The following is an 18124-nucleotide window of genomic DNA, read 5'->3' on the forward strand; positions in this document are numbered from 1 at the left end:
TATGGTTGTTTGAGAAGTTTAATAAAACCAATGAACCATTAGCCATAATAATGGGGGGAGGGAAATCAGTGCACAAACAAACCGTATAGAAACTGAAAGATGTGACAAAGATATATAATACAAAAGTAGTACCCACAACACCATTCCAATACGCTCAATACCAGTTTTCTTCAGAAGAGCTAAAACTGGAAAGAGCCCCAATATCCAGCCATTGGTGAACATGTAAGTAAGGTGTGCCATGTCCACACAAGGGAAATATTTGGCAGGAAGAAATGAAGTACCAATACAAATGGCCTTTCAATGCTAACAATGTAAGCCAGTCACAAAGAACCACTTATATTAGTCTATTTATAGGAAGTGTCCAGTTTAGGAAAGCCTATACAAAATACAGAAAGTAATTAACAGCTACTTGTAGCAGATTGTACTGGATGGTTGTTTGAGCCATGCCCTGAAGCACTGTCCCTAGTGAGGTAGCAGGTAATTGTTACACCTGCCTATGACCTTGAGGTACATGCCCCTGGGGCCTGACCGCTGGGGGACCCTTAAGACCTGGGATGCACTAATGCACTCTCTCTTGGCTACCTCATTTTGGATGCTGAGATCTTGGACCAGGCAGATCAGCGTGGGGCACAGTTCAATTTTCCCAGACCCTACGATAAATCTCCCATGGTTGTGAGTTAACCCCCAAATAAATCCCTTTGCTCATTAAATAGACTCCGTGGATTAATCCCATTAGCGGATATCTGTTCTATGACCCAGCCCTAAAGACATAGCACTACCTGCCTATGACCATGAAGTACATGCCCCTGGGGCGTGGCCTCTTGGCTACCCTTTAGACCTGAAAGGCACACTCTCTTTGCTCCCCCTTGGGACTTGGATGCTGGGACAGTCTCAGGTGCAGAAGAGCAGCGTGGACCGTGCCTCACCTTTTCCAGGACCCTGAGACAATTCCTCTGTTCTGTTTTGTGAGTCTTCCTTTCTTAGTAAGTCCCTTTGCCCTTTAAGCAAACTCCGTGGATTTCTCGAATTAGCTACTAGGCTAGGGCAAAAGGAGAAGACCACTAAAGGGATTCTCTCAGGGAATCCTAAAATATTCTAAACTAATTGTGTTGGTGCTTGCATAAATCTGTGAGCATTAAAAACCATTAAAGATAAACTTTAGATGTATGAATGCTATGATATGTGAATTAATAAAGTGGTTTAAAAAACAGAGTGAGGAGAACAGAGTGAAAGAATGGGTAAGACAAACAGACAGGAAAGGGCCTAATTCTCTTCAAAGCACATGCCATTCATTTTCTGTTTGTGCTGCTCTTCTTAAAATCCCTGATTGTGCCGGGCGGTGGTGGCGCACGCCTTTAATCCCAGCACTCGGGAGGCAGAGCCAGGCGGATCTCTGTGAGTTCGAGGCCAGCCTGGTCTCCAAAGCGAGTTCCAGGAAAGGCGCAAAGCTACACAGAGAAACCCTGTCTCGAAAAACCAAAAAAAAAAGAAAAAAAAAATCCCTGATTGTATCACATAGAGACAGGAGCATCCCCTGTTAAATTTCCATCAGTGCCCAGTGTTCTTAACCAGGAATGCTGTCAGAGAAGCTCTGGAAAGCACAAGTCCTGGCCACACATACCTGTGTCTGGGATTCAACCCAAGAGGCATGCTAAGCTGCCAAAGGACTGGTCCACACCGGCTGCCTTGGAGAATATGCCTCAGCTTTTATAATGCTTCTTGAACCAGGGCTGCCAGTGCGGGGAGGGTCCTCGTGCTTGTTTTTCGTAAGCCCAGCTCATCACAGTCTTTGTTTGAGGCTTCTTGAAGTCGGTGTTGTAGGAGTTTCCTCTTCCACTGTGAGCAGAAGGCGGCAACCTCCAGCTCCTCTGGATCTGAAGAAGGCCATCTCAAACCCTGCAGGAGCAGAAGGACAATCAAGCTCAGTACTGGGAGCACTGGCCACATGTTTTCAGGGTCATCACTTTGGAGCTTGCTCTGGTGGGCTTCCTTCTAGAGGGTTAGAGGTGCCTTGCTGGTGTCTCGGTTCTCATTATACAGCATCAAAGTATCATGTGTGAAGTGGGGTAGAGACCATCCACCCTGAAAGGAGATGAAAGGTAAGACAAAGTGCGTATTTATCCCTGTGGAATGCTCTGAGAATGTAGACAAAATTTTTTTTTTCAATTCTCTCGGCAGTTAAGAACATTGGCTGCTCTTCCCGAGGACCCAGGTTCAATTCCCAGCACCTGTATGGCAGCTCACAGCCACTTCTAACTCCTGTTCCAGGGGATCCAGTGTTCTCTTCCAGCTTCCTCGGGCACCAGGCACACATGTGTACACAGACATATATGCAGGCCCCAATACCCAGACAACATTAAAATTCTTCCTCTGTTTGCATCTGTCACACACAGAACTAAACCAAGGGCAACTGGATCTGATTTAGTCTACATTACAGATGGTCCCTGACTTATGATTACCAATTTACAATCTTTCAGCTTTGAAATAGGATTATGTCTTAAGCTATTACTATTAGGTGTGAGGGCTTGGAGACATGGTCCAGCAGTTAAGAGCACAGGCTGGTCTTCTAGAGTTAGAACCCTTCTGGAGCTGGGTTAGATTCCCAGCACGCATATGCTGTCTCACAGTCATCTGTAGCTCCAGTTCCAGCAGGATCTCACACCTCCTTCTGCCCTCTGAGGGCCCTGCACACGTGTGTACAGACAAACATGCAGGCAAAGCATTCGTACACATTAAATAAAAAAATAAGTCATTTTAAAAATTAGGTTAAACTATTAATGTGTCTTTTTTTTTTTTTTTTTTTTTTTTTTTTTTGGCTTTCCAAGACAGGGTTTCTCTGTGTAGCTTTGCACTTTTCCTGGATCTCGCTCTGTAGGCCAGGCTGGCCTCGAACTCACAGAGATCCACCTGCCTCTGCCTCCCGAGTGCTGGGATTAAAGGCATGTGCCACCACCTCCCGGCAAATTTTTGTTGTTGTTTTTGTTTTTTTGAGACAGGGTTTCTCTGTGTTGTTTGGTGCCTGTCCTGGATCTCACTGTGTAGACCAGGCTGGCCTCGAACTCACAGAGATCCGCCTGGCTCTGCCTCCCAAGTGCTGGGATTAAAGGCATGCACCACCATATCCTGGCTTTAATGTGTCTTCTATTTTTTGTTTGTTTAGCTTTTTTCCCCCTTCTTTTCCCTTTTTTTGAGACAAGGTCTCATCATTATGTATCCCAGTCTAGCCTGCAACTTCCGGTCCTCCTGCCTCTGCCTCCTGACTGCTGGGATTATAGGTGTGAGTTACCACGTCTGACCTGAAATGCATTTATGACCCTATTTAACCATATTTCCAATTGATGGTGGGGTTATAGGGGCACAACTCCATCAGGAGTCACGAGGCATCCATACAGTGGCTGTGACTCATCCCTTCAGAGGAGTTAAGTTCAGGTCTGAAGGAGAAGCAGCCAGGCCCGGGAAGAAGCGATGCGGACAGAGGTAGGTCTCCCACAGAAAGACCCTAAGCAAACTCTTATTTATTTGTTTGATCTGTTTTTGCTTTGGGTTTTTTTTTCCTTTGGGATGGGGTCTCAAGTAGCCCAGGCTGGCCTCCAGTTTGCTGTATACCTGAAGATAATCTTGAACTTCCAATCCTCCTGCATCCACCTCCAGAGTCCTAGCATCACACCCAGAGAGTTGTCCCTTCAGGCATTCCAACAGCATCCATTTAAAGCTGTTGTTTAAGATATGGGAAGCCAGAAAAGTGTTGCTTTCACCCCAGTGAGACAAAGTCAGTCAATGCACAAACCTGTGCTTTTCTCGAATCTATTAGAAAGCTAAGTTTGAAGTTCTCCAGCCTCAGATGTATTGGAAAATAGACATCTCTGAGGAGAGATGGGAATGGGACTGGTTTGTACAAGACTCAGCCTGGAGGGAGACAGGGCAGCCATGTAATTGAATATAAGGCTTGGGGGAAAGTTTTAACAGGGCTATGGATCTACATCCAGTAGTAGAGTATCTGCCTAGTATCTTCAGGGCACTGGATTGACCTCCAGAACTGAAAAATAAAATTAACCAATAGCTAATGTCCAAATTAGATTAGTGTGACTACAGCGCCCATCCACAAGAAAGGTCCATGTGTACTTAGAGTTTTTTAAGACCTCACCTGTGCTCCCGAGACAGGCTCAGGTCAGAACAGGGGACTGAGAACACCTCTCTGAGATGCAGGCTTTGGGGAAGGGAGCCACCCCACCACACAGGCATGAATCACTGCTAATATCTGTCCTTTTTATTGAACAAGAGCCTTCAGCCATTGAGGAAAGGACAGTAAACTAAACACAAGTTAAGGCCAGCAAGTCTGATACCCTCACAGTGACCGCAGCAATAAAACCCCGACTCAGGTCAAGGCCTGGCAATCTGTCTCACTCCCACACGAGGTGCCTAGAAGACAAATCTACATATAATGTCAAGTTTCCAATGGAAAGTTATGAGATATGCAAACAAAACACTCCCAACCCATCGTCAATAAACAAGGCAAAAACCAAATCTCCCAAATCAGCTAGAGTCAGATCTGAGCCATGTGATCAGTGAAGAAAGTAAATATGCCTACGATTAATATCTTCACAACTGTAATTGAAATGTGGGCAAAGATGCACAGGTAAATAATAAATCCTACAAAAGAGAAGAAATAGATCTAGGTGTGGTAGTGTACATTTAAAACCTCAGTACTCAGGAGGTTGAGTCAAAAAGATTCTGAGTTAAAGATTAGACGGAGCTACATGCTGGGTTTGAAGCCGGCATGGGCTATCTATGCTCTTATCTCAAAAACCAAAAATTTTGCTGGGCGGTGGTGGCACATGCCTTTAATCCCAGCACTTGGGAGGCAGAGCCAGGTGGATCTCTGTGAGTTCGAGGCCAGCCTGGTCTACAGAGCGAGATCCAAGACAGGTACCAAAACTACACAGAGAAACCCTGTCTCAAAAAACAATATTTTATTCAGGTAACTAAACAAAGGGAAACTCTGGAAACAGAAGAAAACACAGCAAAAGGTGTGCAGAACACTATGGTTGTCTGTAGATGTAACCAACCATCTTATTAAATAAGAAACGCAGAGCCGATTCAGAGAAGAAAACCAAGAGGTCAGAACTAAGAGCCTTACCCCTCCTGCTTCAGCCAAGAGAGCTCTCCGAAAGGGGCCTACTTCCTGTGTGTATGTCATTAAATAGTCTTTCTGTTCTGCCTTCTCATTGGTTGTAAACCCAAACACATGACTGCCTCGTCATTGCCTGTCTGTAGAGACTTCCAGGTCTTCTATGGTTGGTATTGAGATTAAAGGCGTGTGTCTCCAATGCTGGCTGTATCCTTTTACACACAGAGATCTACCTAGCTCTGTCTACCAAGTGCTGGGATTAAAGGCGTGCGCCACCACCGCCATGCTCTTGCTGTGTCTCTAATAGCTCTGACCCCCGGGCAACTTTATTTATTAACATACAATTAAAATCACATTTCAGTACAAGTAAAATACCACCATAGTTGTCTCATTTGCAGATTGGGTACAGCTAAAGAAGCGATAAAATTGGAGCCAGGCTAATGGAAATCATGCAAATAAAAATGCACAGGAAGTGAGGTCACTGTTTTAATGGAAGGAACAGAGTTGAGTAGCTAAGAGAAGATATCCTTGTGACTGCCTGCCATTTACCAGGCCCCTGCAGCACTTACCCGAAGACAGGCAGCTTCTGTAGCCCTCACAGTCTTGGAGACGGCCTGGAGGAGCCTCTGTGCATTTTCCACAAGGAGCTCTTCAGAGGACTTGTTTCTTGCTAGGGAGGCCTTTACACTGGGGGTGTTGGAAAAGAAAGGAGTCTTTATCCCAGGTTAGGAAGCAGTCACCAGTAAGTACCAGCATTTATAATGTAAGCCCCATATAGAAAGCTGAGATACTTTGGTGGGAATATTCAGAGGAGGGTGTGTGTGTGTGTGTGTGTGTGTGTGTGTGTGTGTGTGTGTGTGTGTGTGCCAGAAAGCAATGTAAAGTGTTTTCCTCAATTGTTCCCCCCCACACCTTTAAGACAGTGCCTCTCACTGAGCCTGGAGCTTATGGGTTTGACTATAGCAGCAAGCCCTGGAGAAGCCCATCTTCGCCTCCTCAGCCGTGGGATCAGACCTATGCGCCACCACACCCAGCTCTTAGATGGGAACCAAACTCAGGTCCGCCTCATGCATGTGTCGGGCAAGCACTTTCCCAACTGAGTTGTTGCCACAGTCCCAAGGGGAAGACTATTCTAAGGGCTTGAATTTCTTATCTTTAAATGAAAATGTTATTTTAATGCTGAGGAAATGTGATTCATATAGCATCTATAATGAAAACAAAAAAGAATATATTGTTAATGGAAATAGCTGAAGAGAGGTCACAGGACAGATGCCAACTGCCATCAAAACATGAAAGAGAACAAATTCTGTACAGAACTATACGCAGGATGCGGCTAAGGCTGGAGGGACTGCCTCTTCTAGGGCTCACCAGTTCGCAGAAAGGGCAAAAGACTTACCTGCAAACACGCCTTCCTTGATTAATTCAAAATAATCACTCCTGCACATGCTCGGCCTCCACATTTGGCCTGGCCCATCCCTTGAGAACCACAGTGAATGCTCTAGCCTGTTTCTCCTAGCTCCTTCTGCCAGCTGACACAGGGAAGTTTTTTGTGTAGCCATCCCTGCTTGGTACCATACCTCTTGTGTCTAGGGGGTCTCACTTTGATTATAAAACTTATTTGTTTGTGGTGGTCATTTTATGTCTGTATATTAAATAGAAAAAATATTGGCAGCTAAGCTTGAGATGATCATGCATCTGAAATGGTTTTTCCTGGAGAACAATTGCCAAGTTTTATTATTAATTTTTAAAGATTTATTTTTATATGTATGCACGTTTTGCCTGCACCTACCATGTGTGTGCCTGGTGTCCATGAAGGTCAGAAGAAGGTGCCGATCACCCAGAACTGGAGTTACAGTTGTGGGCCACCATGTGGGTGCTGGGAATCAAACCTCGGTCCTCTGGAAGAGCAGCCAGTGCTCTTAACCACTGAGCCATCCTACAATTTGTTCTCTGACTTCCACATGTGTTCTCTGGCATGGACGTGCGTGTGTATACACTAAATAAATGAATAAATAAGTAAATGTGAATTTTTATTTCTCACTATGAGAATGTAACGTAAGAGTCTAGCTGCTGCATGAGTCCCTTGCTAATACCATTCCTGGTGCTAGGATCTGGATCACTCACTGAAGACATGAGTTTACATCAAAGCAGGTATTGGCACCACACATCCTGCTCTGAACTCCCTTCCCTGCCCCTGCCTGAGAATCAGCCCGGCTGCAGGCTTATGCTGTGAAACCTCCCTCCCCTTCAGAAAGGTGTAAGAAGAGACTCCCACTTCCGGCCATGTGAACTCCGATTCCTCTCTTCAGAAACCCTGCCATGTTGTCTGTCTCTGGTGCCAGAACCTGAACATTCCTCAGAGCCCCCACCACACTATTGTCTGTCTGCCTGTCTGTCCATGTCTGTCTTGGTGTCCTCCACTATATCTGAGACCTTTCACTCACAACTGACAGTAGTCTTAACAGCCAAGCCTTTCCATATAGAAGACTGTTACTACTGCGAGTTTATTAGTCAGTGTGTGGCTGCGGGTTCTAACAGACTCGAGTCAAAATAAAACTTTTATAATTCTATCACGATGTTGTGTAATTTACATCAACAGGAAAGCTGTTATGGGGAGGTGATGAATGAAACTGACTCAGCTCCAGAATTGAGGCATATGAAATGACTTGCTCTTTTTTGGGGTGGTGTTGTAAGACAGAGTCTCATGTAGCCCAAGCTGACCCCAAACTCACTATGTAGCCAAGGATGGCCCTGAACTTCTGCCTTTGCCTCCTGAATGCTAGGATTATAGGTGTCTACTGCCACTCTCGGTTTATAAATGAGTTAACCTCACCACATGCTTCCTGCTGGTAGGTTTTCTGTTTTCACTCACTATCTTTGTTTGTTGAGACAGGGTCTTGAGTAGACTGAACTAGGCTTGAACTCACTATGAGGCCAAGGCAGGCCTTGAACTCCTGGTCCTCCTGTACCTTCCAAGTAGATTACAGGCTGAGATTACAGGCATGTGCCCCCATGCCCAGCCCAATCACTTGCTATTGATGTACAGTCGGGATTCAGTGACAGGCATCCATCTGAGCACTTTGTCATTGGTGATTTGCTCTTGGTGTGAATATCATAGAGTGTACTTTCACAAACTAAGATGGCTGTGCTGTCATTACATGATTAATCCCTGGAACCGCCACCGGATGTGCAGTCTTTCACTGTCCAACACATCACTGTGCACCATGTTTGAAAAGATAATTGGCTTTATCATTAGATAGGATTAATATGAAAACAGAGGGCTAATTGTCAAAATGTACAAGTGGTTACAAAGGAAGGGTATCAGTCGCTTGTGTCAAAGGCTAACTACCCCTGAAGTGTTGTGAGCACAACAATATCATGGAGTAAAAGGGCCTGTGTTCTGAATGGGGAAGGGACCAGTGTAAAATCTAGGAGGGTAAATCATTAAACATATACAAATAACTCACCCTCCATCCCTACCGGGTCTCAAAAGCTCAGCCATTCTCCCCCAGGCTGCTTCCTACCTGGAGATGATGCGGAGCTGGCTGCACATGGTTTGAATCTGCTCCACCAGACACAGAAGCTCGTGGGAACATCTCTGATCTATGCAGCTCTTAGCAATGATGCCAATGAGTCTGGTGATGTTTTTTCCGGAAGCTGAGATTTTTCTGGCTGAGGCAATGAGCTGATCTTTGGTCTATATCAGAGATGGAAACATTAGAAGTAGGCAAACACTGTCTTCATAGGTGTCCCTGAGATATCAGGGACAAATTGCAATGCTTGCCCTAGCTTTCTTGGCTCAGCTTACTTCTGCCCTTGGAAATGAGTATATTTTAGATTAAACCACCATCTCCTGAGCCAACTCTAAGGGCTTTCTCTTGGGTTAGAAAGAACCTAACTGAACAAGGAACAATCTCCTTTCTTGTGTGGGGGCTTCAGAAGGCAAGAAAACACAGCTTCCTAGGCTCAGGTATCCTAGGCTGACCTCAAACTCACTACATAGCTGAGGATAGCTTTGAATTCCTGACTGTCGTATCTCCAGCTTGAGAGTGCTGGGATTACAAGCACGTACCACTGTGCTTGGCTTATGTGGTGCTTGGGGTCAAATCCAGGGCCTTGTGCATACTACGTTAGTGCTCTACCAAATAAGCTCTACCAAATAGCCCCAGTCTTAACTAGATTTTTTTTTTCTGTTTCATTCAAGAGCAGAATACTTCAGTTCTTTTTTTCTTTTTTTTTTTTTTAATGATTGGCATTACGATCGGGATGTGAGATTGGGGAACTCAGAGGTGAATCCTGCATACCACTTCCTACCAGAAACAAGCCCCACTCTTAAAATGGTCCTTGGATTTTCCTTTCAAACATACATCTCAGCTGGGCAGTGGTTGTGCACACCTTTAATCCCAGCACTCAGGAGGCAGAGCCAGGTGGATCTCTGTGAGTTCGAGGGCAGCCTGGTCTACAGAGCGAGATCCAGGACAGGCACCAAAACCCTGTCTCAAAAAAAAAAAAAAAATGTAGATTTCTCCAGAAACACAAGAGGATGCACATTCCTAGGTCCTTAGTCCACACACCACTGCAGACACCTGAGTCCTATTTAATTCAATTTGGAAATACATTGAGAAGCCAGACCTGTTTTGGTGACCTTGGGTGTCACTGGTTCAGCCAGATATTGACGGGCTGGGGGAGCTGGGAAGAATGACCCAACAATGAAAGGTTTGAGTCTGGGTGTGATGGAGGCTCTGGGTTTGATCTTGTAGTTATATTGCCAGGGGCTGCCCTTGCCTGTTCTCCTGAACCCTCTGTCCTGCCCCAGGATAGGAAAGTCAGGTCCCTTGTGGCCCAGTCTTGGATTTTGGAGTCATCTGTACCCAGTAGGCCCACACTGGAAGTTTTTTAACCTGCCATTTTGTGTCTTCCTTTTGGTCCATACACAAAGTAAATGGATTTCTTTATTTTCCATATTGGTGTGTTGATAGCAAACAACATCTGCCTCAGTTTAACCAAGAAGAGGGATACTGAGAGTGGGAATAGGCTCACTGTGGAAGCCAGCCTCTAGAAACTAGTGGAAAAGAGGCTTTCTTCCTCCAGACTGTACCAGCCATAATTTCGAGAGGTCTCAGCTCTTTCTACTAACTCTGTTTGGAGGGATTTAAAAAGCAGCAAGGTGTGTTAACACATGGACCTGTAATCCCAGCACTTGAGAGACTGAGGTAGAAGGATCCTGAGTTAAAGGTCTGATGGGGATGGAGACAGTGTCCCAAAAATCAACTTTAAAAGATATAAATAATGGAGTGCTGAGGTGGCTCAGGGGGAAAAGATGCTTTGCAATCTGAGCTTGAAACCCACAAAAATAGAAGGAGCAGATGCCATAAAGATGTCCTCTGACCACCATATGCATGCCACCGCACATCCCTCCATGGGTTATACACGCACATAGAGGAATACTGAAATTTAAAGTAAAATTCAAAAGGTATACATAACACTCTTGACTCATTGTTCTGGGGAACGAATGACTCCTTGATTTTTGCTAATTTTACTATAGTGCAGATTCGGCAAAATTATCTTCCCTGATATAATTGATAAAACCACAGTAGCCATGCCAACAAGAGGAGCAGAGGGAAGTAAGTTTTACAGAGATGGGGCATTGACTGGACCTTCAGTGAGACCTTTCCTTCCGGCACTGTCTAGGGAGGCCAAGGCACTACTTTCCCAATCACCCACCACCATGACCCTCTGAAGACCAAGTACCAGGCCTGGCCCTCTCTTCCTCAAGCTCTGAGCCATCAGGAGCACCTCCTTGGCCATCTCTTGTGTGATCTGGGTGATCCTGTTCTCACTGTGTGCACTGCCGTGGTTTGGAAGAGTCTGGTCCATCTGAGCAGGAGGCAGAGAGGGGATGCCACTCTGGCGCTGAAAGGAAACATCTGGTTAGAGGTCTAGAACAAGACTTCCTGACATTCAGGCCTCTAAACTGCAGTGAGGATGTTAATTGCCTGTGTGTGTGTGTGTGTGTGTGTGTGTGTGTGTGTGTGTGTGTGTGTGTGTGTGTTCATACACATATGGAGGCAAGTGTTCCTCAGGATCTGTCTGCTTTGGTCTTTCAGATGGAATCTACCATTGGGTTGGAGCCTCCTGGTCAGGCTATGCTAGCTGACCAAGGATTTGCCCATTTCTGCCTCCCCTGGGCTAGGATTACAAGTGTTTAACACATCTGCACACCCAGGTTTTTAATCTGGGAATAGAGTTTAAATCCTCACCCTTCTGCAGTGTCTTAGGGTTTCAATTTCTGTGAAGACCACGGCCGCTCTTAGAAAGGACAACATTTAATGGGGTGGCTTACGGTTTCAGAGGTCTAGTCCATTATCATGATGGTGGGGAGCAAGGCAGCTGAGAGTGTGGTGGCATGCTGGCAGATATGGTGCTGGAGAGGTAGCTGAGAGTTCTACATCTTGTGCAGGCAACAGGAAGTAGTCTGAGACATTGGGTGTGGCTTGAGCATATATGAGACCTCAAAACTCACCTCCACAGTGACACACTTCCTCCAACAAGGCCATACCTACTCCAACAAAGCCACACCTCATAATAGTGCCACTCCCTCTGGGGGCCATTTTCTTTCACACTACCACATGCAGTAAGTGCTCTATCCACTGAGCACTCCCCTCATCCCCTTAACTGCCTTTAAATCATTTTAAAAGAAGGCACAAGGGAATCAGGTGGATTTCCTGAGTCCTCAGAGCCCTTGGCAATCTTTCAAATGTAGGGAAACAACAAGGAGAGACATGATTCCCTATGAGTTTGTGCTCCATTTATCCGGAATTTGCAGAGACTGAAACATGGCATCCTGGAATCTCAATGTGGGCAAAGGAGTGTGTTTCCCTTCTGTGAGTGTTCAGGCTTTACAAGGGGGAAGAAAGAACATGTAGCCTCTTGAAGGGGACTTGGACAGAGTGTTCGGTTGCTGACAACCCAGGGGGAAATGACTCTGTGTTCCCCCCAGTCTTGGCCAGGGAAGCCGCCCCCTGCAGTTACAGCAGAGACTCATATCTGGTCAAGGTGCTGAGAACAGGGTCTCCCTGTGTAGTTTTGGTGCCTGTCCTGGATCTTGCTCTGTAGACCAGGCTAGCCTCGAACTCATAGAGATTTGCCTGGCTCTGCCTCCCAAGTGCTGGGATTAAAGTTGTGCGCCACCACCGCCCGGCAAACCCTTGCTTTTTTGAGTTGACTTGGTCATGATGTTTTATCACAGCAATAGAAACCCCAACTAGTGTGGTGAGGAAATTTAGGAAATGGCCTTTTAAAAACCTACCAGACACTTTAAGCATCCAAACCTAGAATAACTTCAAGCTTCTCAGTGTGGGCCTAGGATTGATTATACGTTAGAGCCTCCAGAACTGGAGTAAAGCACCTCCCGAGGGTGTCCTTTCACGGACAAGAGTGCGGGTGGGACTTAAAGACTGTGTAGTTGTCTTGTTATCAGAGCCTTCTGACCTGGGTGGCCAGCGTCCCCCTGCCCTGCCACCCTGCCTTGCAGCTCTGGGAGATGCTTCTGGTGCGCTGACAGAAACAGAAGGTAAGTCAGTGAGAGCCTGGCACGCTAACGACTATGGAGATCCAGAAAGGAGGAGGGGGCGCCTGCAAGCTATCTGGATTTATAAGACTGAGAGGTAAGCAGGCGAGCCTAGAGCATAGGGGCATGGTGTCTGTTAGTCTCCCTGTTGTACCTTGGTCACAGGGTCCCCTTTTGTGCAAGTGACGTTTTGATGAGAAAAAAGAAGTCAGGCTGATCAGGGCAGGGGTAAAAGCGTGGTGTGGTGTGGTCGGTTTTATCTTGGGAAAAGCCCTCTGGAGGTTTGGGGGATTCTGTTCAGCCATCCACAAGGTCATCATGGGGATCGAGGAGGCAAGTGAACTACCAAATCCTGGATTGTCAGAACATGACCCAAGAATGGAGTCCTGCAAGGGGAATTCTGAGTGCTCGTGCGAAAACTCCAAGACAGGAGTCTTCTGACCTCAGTTTCTTCAAAAACACAGACTTGTTTTTGGAATGTCCTGTTGTGCTCCTCCTGGGTGTAGCAGACAGGAGTGAGTTACCTCAGATTACGTGTTACAACTGGTTGTTGTTGGTTATACATTTCTGTGGAAAAACATGTTTTTGACACATGCAGCTTGTCCTGGTGATTGCATACAGCTTGAACTCATGAGAACTTTACTCACGTGACCTTTCCTAACCCTCAGAGTATAAACTGTCTGATGCTCTGAATAAAGTTGGCTATGGTGTGAGACTCCAGTACGCCTCATTTTTAGGCTCTGCTCTCCAGGTCCCACCGTCTCTAGAGTGGAAAACACTGGATGAAGTGTAGCTACTTAGAAACTACTAGAGTCCTGCTAAGCTCTGCTCTCTCCCACTGACTTTGGTTATGGTCAGTAGAAATACATGAAATCTTTCAGACCCTTAATGCCTACGTGTCTTGTCTTGCCCTAGAAGGAAGCAGATATGTAGGAGAGGTATTCAACAGCGCTACCATCTTTCTAATAAACCCCCTCACCCCCTACTACAGTGATTCTAGTTGTATTTTTGTCACTTTGGAGCAGGGAGGTGACATCTGTAGAGGTCAAAGTGGATGAAGCAGCCTGTACGGCCAGTCAGAAAAGTTCAGTTAAAGTGGTAAGGAAAAACTCCACAAAAGCCAATGAAAAGCATAGGCACTAGTTCTAGAACACATACTAGATGCTGATGGAAGGGAATTATTTTTGCAGGGACTCATTCATTAGCCCTCTGTGAGACTAGAATGCTGGAGTCTAAATGGTGCTGAGACTGCCCTGTGATTTTGGTAAAGGCATGGCAGAGGTAGCTGCGGGCTAGGATATCTGAACCCCAAGCCTAGGTTTTTAGAGGCTGCTCATGCTGCCTGCCCTGTGTGAATTATACATGTGGTGTGGGCATCAAGTTTCTGGGACGTGCTAGGGTCTTTGGTTACTAGAAACAGGTCCAGGTGGAGGTAGATGAAAGATGCCAAATAGCCTACCTACCGTGCTCAGGTCCGCTGTGGTGGTCCTGGCGGAGGCTAGCTCCTCTGCACAGGTCTCCATTGAACTTTCTGGGGTGCCTTTGGGAACAGCATCCTGAGAATTCCCACTGCCTCCTGCAGTGGTTCCTGGTGCACCCTCTTTACAGTGCTGCTGGAGCTGGACGGGATCCTCTTCTAGGCCCTTTGCTGGCTCCTCCCTGGGTTTCAAGCATTGGACCAGGAGTCTCCAGGCCTCAGTGCGACAGCCTTCCAAGGCCTGGAGCTGAGTCACTGCATGGTGGGCCTTGGCTGCCCATTCCCACCGAAGCCGGTCCAGCATATGCAACCCCAGCTCCTCCGGGTGTTCTTGGAGCACAGGGACCGTCTTGGCTACCTCCTTAGTGAGCATGAGCATGCTCTCTAGAGACACAAGAAGATCTTCCTGGAAGGATCCAGACTCTTGACCTCCTGCTATGATTCCCTGCACAGCTTGGATGACAGACAGCATCCTCGTCTGGGAGCCCTTGCCGACAGCATCTTGGAACATATGCTCATAGACAGCATTGATACTACTCAGGTAGTCAGTCAGGGCCTTGACTCGAAGGCTGAGTTCCAAGCAGAGAAGCTCAAAGCGTGTGGAGAGACTGGGACATGGCTTGGGGGAGGAGACCAAGATGTGTACCACCTCCAGCAATGCATCTGTGAGTACATGAACTTCCCCACGCAGAAAGGAGACCTCACCCTTCACCTGCTCATCCCCACACAGAATGCTAGACAGCTCAGCAGCCTCCTGTAACCTTTGAGAAACATCTGCTGCCTGATCTAACCCTTCCTGCAACCCTTTCTGGTTCTTCACGGCTTGTTGCAGGGGCAGTAGAAACAGACCTGGTCTCCTGCTCAGTCTCTCCATGCACTGCATCAGGTCCTGGACAGCTGCTGCCCATAGAAGGCACCCACTGTCAATGTCCTCTTCCCTCAGCTTGGAGGCTTGGAGACCATCAGAGGACAGAACTTGGTCCAACAGCTGTTGAGCATGGATCTCTGTTTTTTCCAATCTGCTTTGCAGCTCTAAAAGCACTCCTGGGTGCTCCATTGGGTCAGGGCTCTTCACCGGGCCACTTTTGCCTGCTAGTTGAACCATTGAGGCCAAATTCTGCTGAAGCTCCATAAACGCTGCCATGCTTCCTGGTAATTCAGCCGCTAGGCTATGGAAAAATAGTTGTTGACACAGACAGTACCAGTCACCAGCCCTGGCTACCAGATCTTGCCTGGCTTCCCTGATCCTCCCAGATTGCTGAAAAGCCACTCCCAGAAGCCTGTCACTTCTAGTATTTGTGCTATAGACTTCCTCCTTGGCTAGGTCAGTAACCAAAGGTACCACTGTAGAAAATTCGTGTAGTTTTGTTGCTGTCCTTTCTGGCCCCAGGGGTTCTTCCTCAGCCTGGATTTCTTGGGCTGTATTCATAGATGACTCCCGCTCTGGCAAGCTGGTACGTGATGAGGTCACTACCCGGTGATCCTGGTTCTCCATAGCAGTGATGACTTTGTTGACAGCAAGGAATGGGGAGCCCCACCCCTGTTTGCAGGGGTCAGGGACCACTGTGTAGGAAAGTTGTTCTACTGGTAGGAAAGAGCTGTTTGTGCCACTTTCCTCTAACCCAGGTACCTGCTGGTATTTCATTGCGGGAGCTGTGGGATGCTGGAGGCTGGGGAGAATGAAATAAGGCCATCGCGTGGCAATATCAAACCTTTGGACTTGGAATCGAAGCGGGCTGAGGATGTCTGGGTGGCTGGTCCCATCCAGCCCCTCATGGACTTGCTGAGCAGAATAGATGAGATGTTTTGCCATCGTTAAAAAGGCACCTGTGTCCTGAGCGCTGTCTCGACCTGTGCTGCCATCAGTGGCTGCAGCCAGCGTCAAGGAAGACTGTGCCAGCTGCTGAACCACGACTCTCATCCCGTTTCGGAAAATGGGGTCTGGGTCTTGACCCACATACCTGCTCATCACCTGAACTATGTGTGTGGCTCTTCCGCGTAAGAACGCCACAGATCTGGAAAACTCTCTGGACGCTCCGCTCCTCAGAGCCCTTGTGTACAGGTTCAAGTGTTCAGTCATTTCCTGGATGGACAAACTCAGGAATTCAGGAATATCGAGAACGACATCAAAGCATGCCAAGAGGTGTTCGGATTCCCTGGCCCAGGCCTCAAGTAGTGCCTGCAGGGTGGCAGGGCTCCAGTCCAGGTCACGTGTTTGGGGACCTTGAGAAAAGAGTTCCTTCGCTTTGACCACAAGCCCCCAAAGACCTGCCACGGCAGCCTCCACGTCTCTGCCAGTTTGCTGCTGGGGGCAGCAGACCCAAACCAAGTGTGCCACTCGGATCATCTGCTTCGCTTGGTTGTGGAAAGCATCAAGGAGAAGCCCGAGAGTCTCTGCCAAGGCTTCGCTATTGCACCGAGACCTGATAGTGGAGGTCGTCAAGGCGGCCTGGACCAGCCTCTCTAGAGGACTGTAGGTATCTGTGAACGTGTCCAGAATCTGGCGCAGTAACCCAGCTCGGACTCCCTGAAAGAGCGCATCAGTCGCGGCCCGCAGAGCTTCGCATTCTGCTCCTGAGCTGGGCTGGTGAGGTCGGTGCACCCCGGGGCGGACCTGCAGCAGCTGGTGGCAATGGGACACTAGGTGCATCCTCTCCCGAGGAGTGGAGCAGGCGGCTAGGCGCAGGCAGTGCCACACCACGGCGGCCAGTGGCGCATCCAGCAGCCCTTCACGCAGGTGGCTCGGCCCGGGCTCCTCCAGGACCTGCCGCAGCTTCTGCAGACGAAGCGCCAATGCGCCATTCTGAGAGCGCGCACCGTGTCCTGCGACACCGGGCTGCAGCACAACCAGAAGCTCTCTGAGGCTCTGCCTGGTCAGAGCATAGACACGGCGCCGTGAAGCCACCAGCTGTGGATCGTACGGGTGCCGGAGGTGGCCGCGGGTGGCTGCGAGCAGCGCTGGGATGCAGCACCCTAGTTGGTGGCGAACTCGACCCAGGCGTTCGTCCCGGGCCCAGCGCGTGGTCAGGCCGCCCAGTTGCAGCAGCGCAGCCGCCAGGTCAGCGAGCGAGGCGCGCAGCGACGTGGCGTCCTCTGCCGCCTCCAGAGCCTCCAAGCATGTCAGACACCAACCAGCCGCTGGCACAGTCTTCCTCAACATTGCTGCGTCTTCGAGGAGCAAGATCTGCTGGGGCGGTCACAGGAAAGAGACTGGAAGATGACTGAACATTCTTGGAGCCATGTAGCTTAAGCCTAGGAGACTCTACATTGTCAGTTAACCTGAGCGTAACCAAATACAGGCACCGCCTAGGTGACTGGACCCGAGAATGCACACTCCAGAATTGAAGGTTTGCGTGTGTGCGCATTTCTTTGTAAACCAGAGGTCTGAAGTAGCTGCCTTCTCTCCATATTTACTGTGGGGTCTTCCCTGTACTGTTCAAAGACGGATTATTATTTAGATAAAAACGATGGGCTGGAGCTCTTCTCTGAGACAGCTTTTTAGCCTGACTCCACCTCTCCCAGACAGCTCCATCCACTCCCTACCCCTGGGGCTGGTACCCAAGTCAAAAGCCTTTCTCTCTTTCATTCGCCACCAGCAGGCGCCCCAAACCCTCTGGTTCTGCCCCTCACCTTCTCCTACCACATTGCAACTACCCTCCAATAAGGTCTGTGCAAACACCTGTCAATAAACCACACTACACAAGTTATACAACACACAACAACAAAATATTTTGAGGGATATGTATTTGAACCAGGAGCAATATTCCAATCTAAAAGTTGTGCACTGGGGCTGGAGAGACGGCTTAGCAGTTAAGAATACTGGCTGCTCTCCCAGCGGACCTGGGTTTGATCCCCAGCATCCACAAGGGGCGCACAACTTTCTGTGACTCCAATTCTAGAGTATCCTATGCACTCCTCTGTCCCCCTCTGCCTCCCTCAGGCATTTTAC

General features: G+C 48.0%; 1 protein-coding gene across 3 annotated transcripts; it reads right to left on the reverse strand.

Moving 5' to 3' along the window:
• Positions 1-17404, reverse strand: LOC128101879 (uncharacterized). 3 transcript variants are annotated; one of them, XM_052725330.1, is made up of 5 exons: positions 14162-17403; positions 10880-11041; positions 8653-8825; positions 5698-5815; positions 1-1896 (listed from the first exon to the last, which is right to left on the reverse strand). In XM_052725330.1, the coding sequence occupies exons 1-5, from the start codon at positions 17333-17335 to the stop codon at positions 1708-1710; spliced, it is 3816 nt and encodes a 1271-aa protein (XP_052581290.1). In that variant the 5' UTR covers positions 17336-17403; the 3' UTR covers positions 1-1707. The 3 variants fall into 3 exon arrangements, with proteins under 3 accessions (XP_052581290.1, XP_052581292.1, XP_052581291.1); XM_052725331.1 differs by having other exon boundaries at positions 1779-2082; XM_052725332.1 differs by lacking the exon at positions 10880-11041 and having other exon boundaries at positions 14162-17404.
• Between the last annotated feature and the right edge of the window lie 720 nt (positions 17405-18124).

The sequence above is a fragment of the Peromyscus californicus genome, unplaced genomic scaffold, assembly GCF_007827085.1.
Source record: "Peromyscus californicus insignis strain IS unplaced genomic scaffold, ASM782708v3 Scaffold_7__1_contigs__length_154581171, whole genome shotgun sequence".
Lineage (NCBI taxonomy): Eukaryota > Metazoa > Chordata > Mammalia > Rodentia > Cricetidae > Peromyscus > Peromyscus californicus.

Bases quoted from the DNA above. Each gene is read 5' to 3' on its own strand.
- LOC128101879 (XM_052725330.1), bottom strand. From the start codon at position 17,335: ATGTTGAGGAAGACTGTGCCAGCGGCTGGTTGGTGTCTGACATGCTTG. The intron at 11,042-14,161 runs GTAGGTAGGCTA...GTTTCCTTTCAG, and splicing joins CCACAGCGGACCTGAGCACG to CGCCAGAGTGGCATCCCCTC. The intron at 5,816-8,652 runs GTAGGAAGCAGC...CAACACCCCCAG, and splicing joins CAGCTCCGCATCATCTCCAG to TGTAAAGGCCTCCCTAGCAA.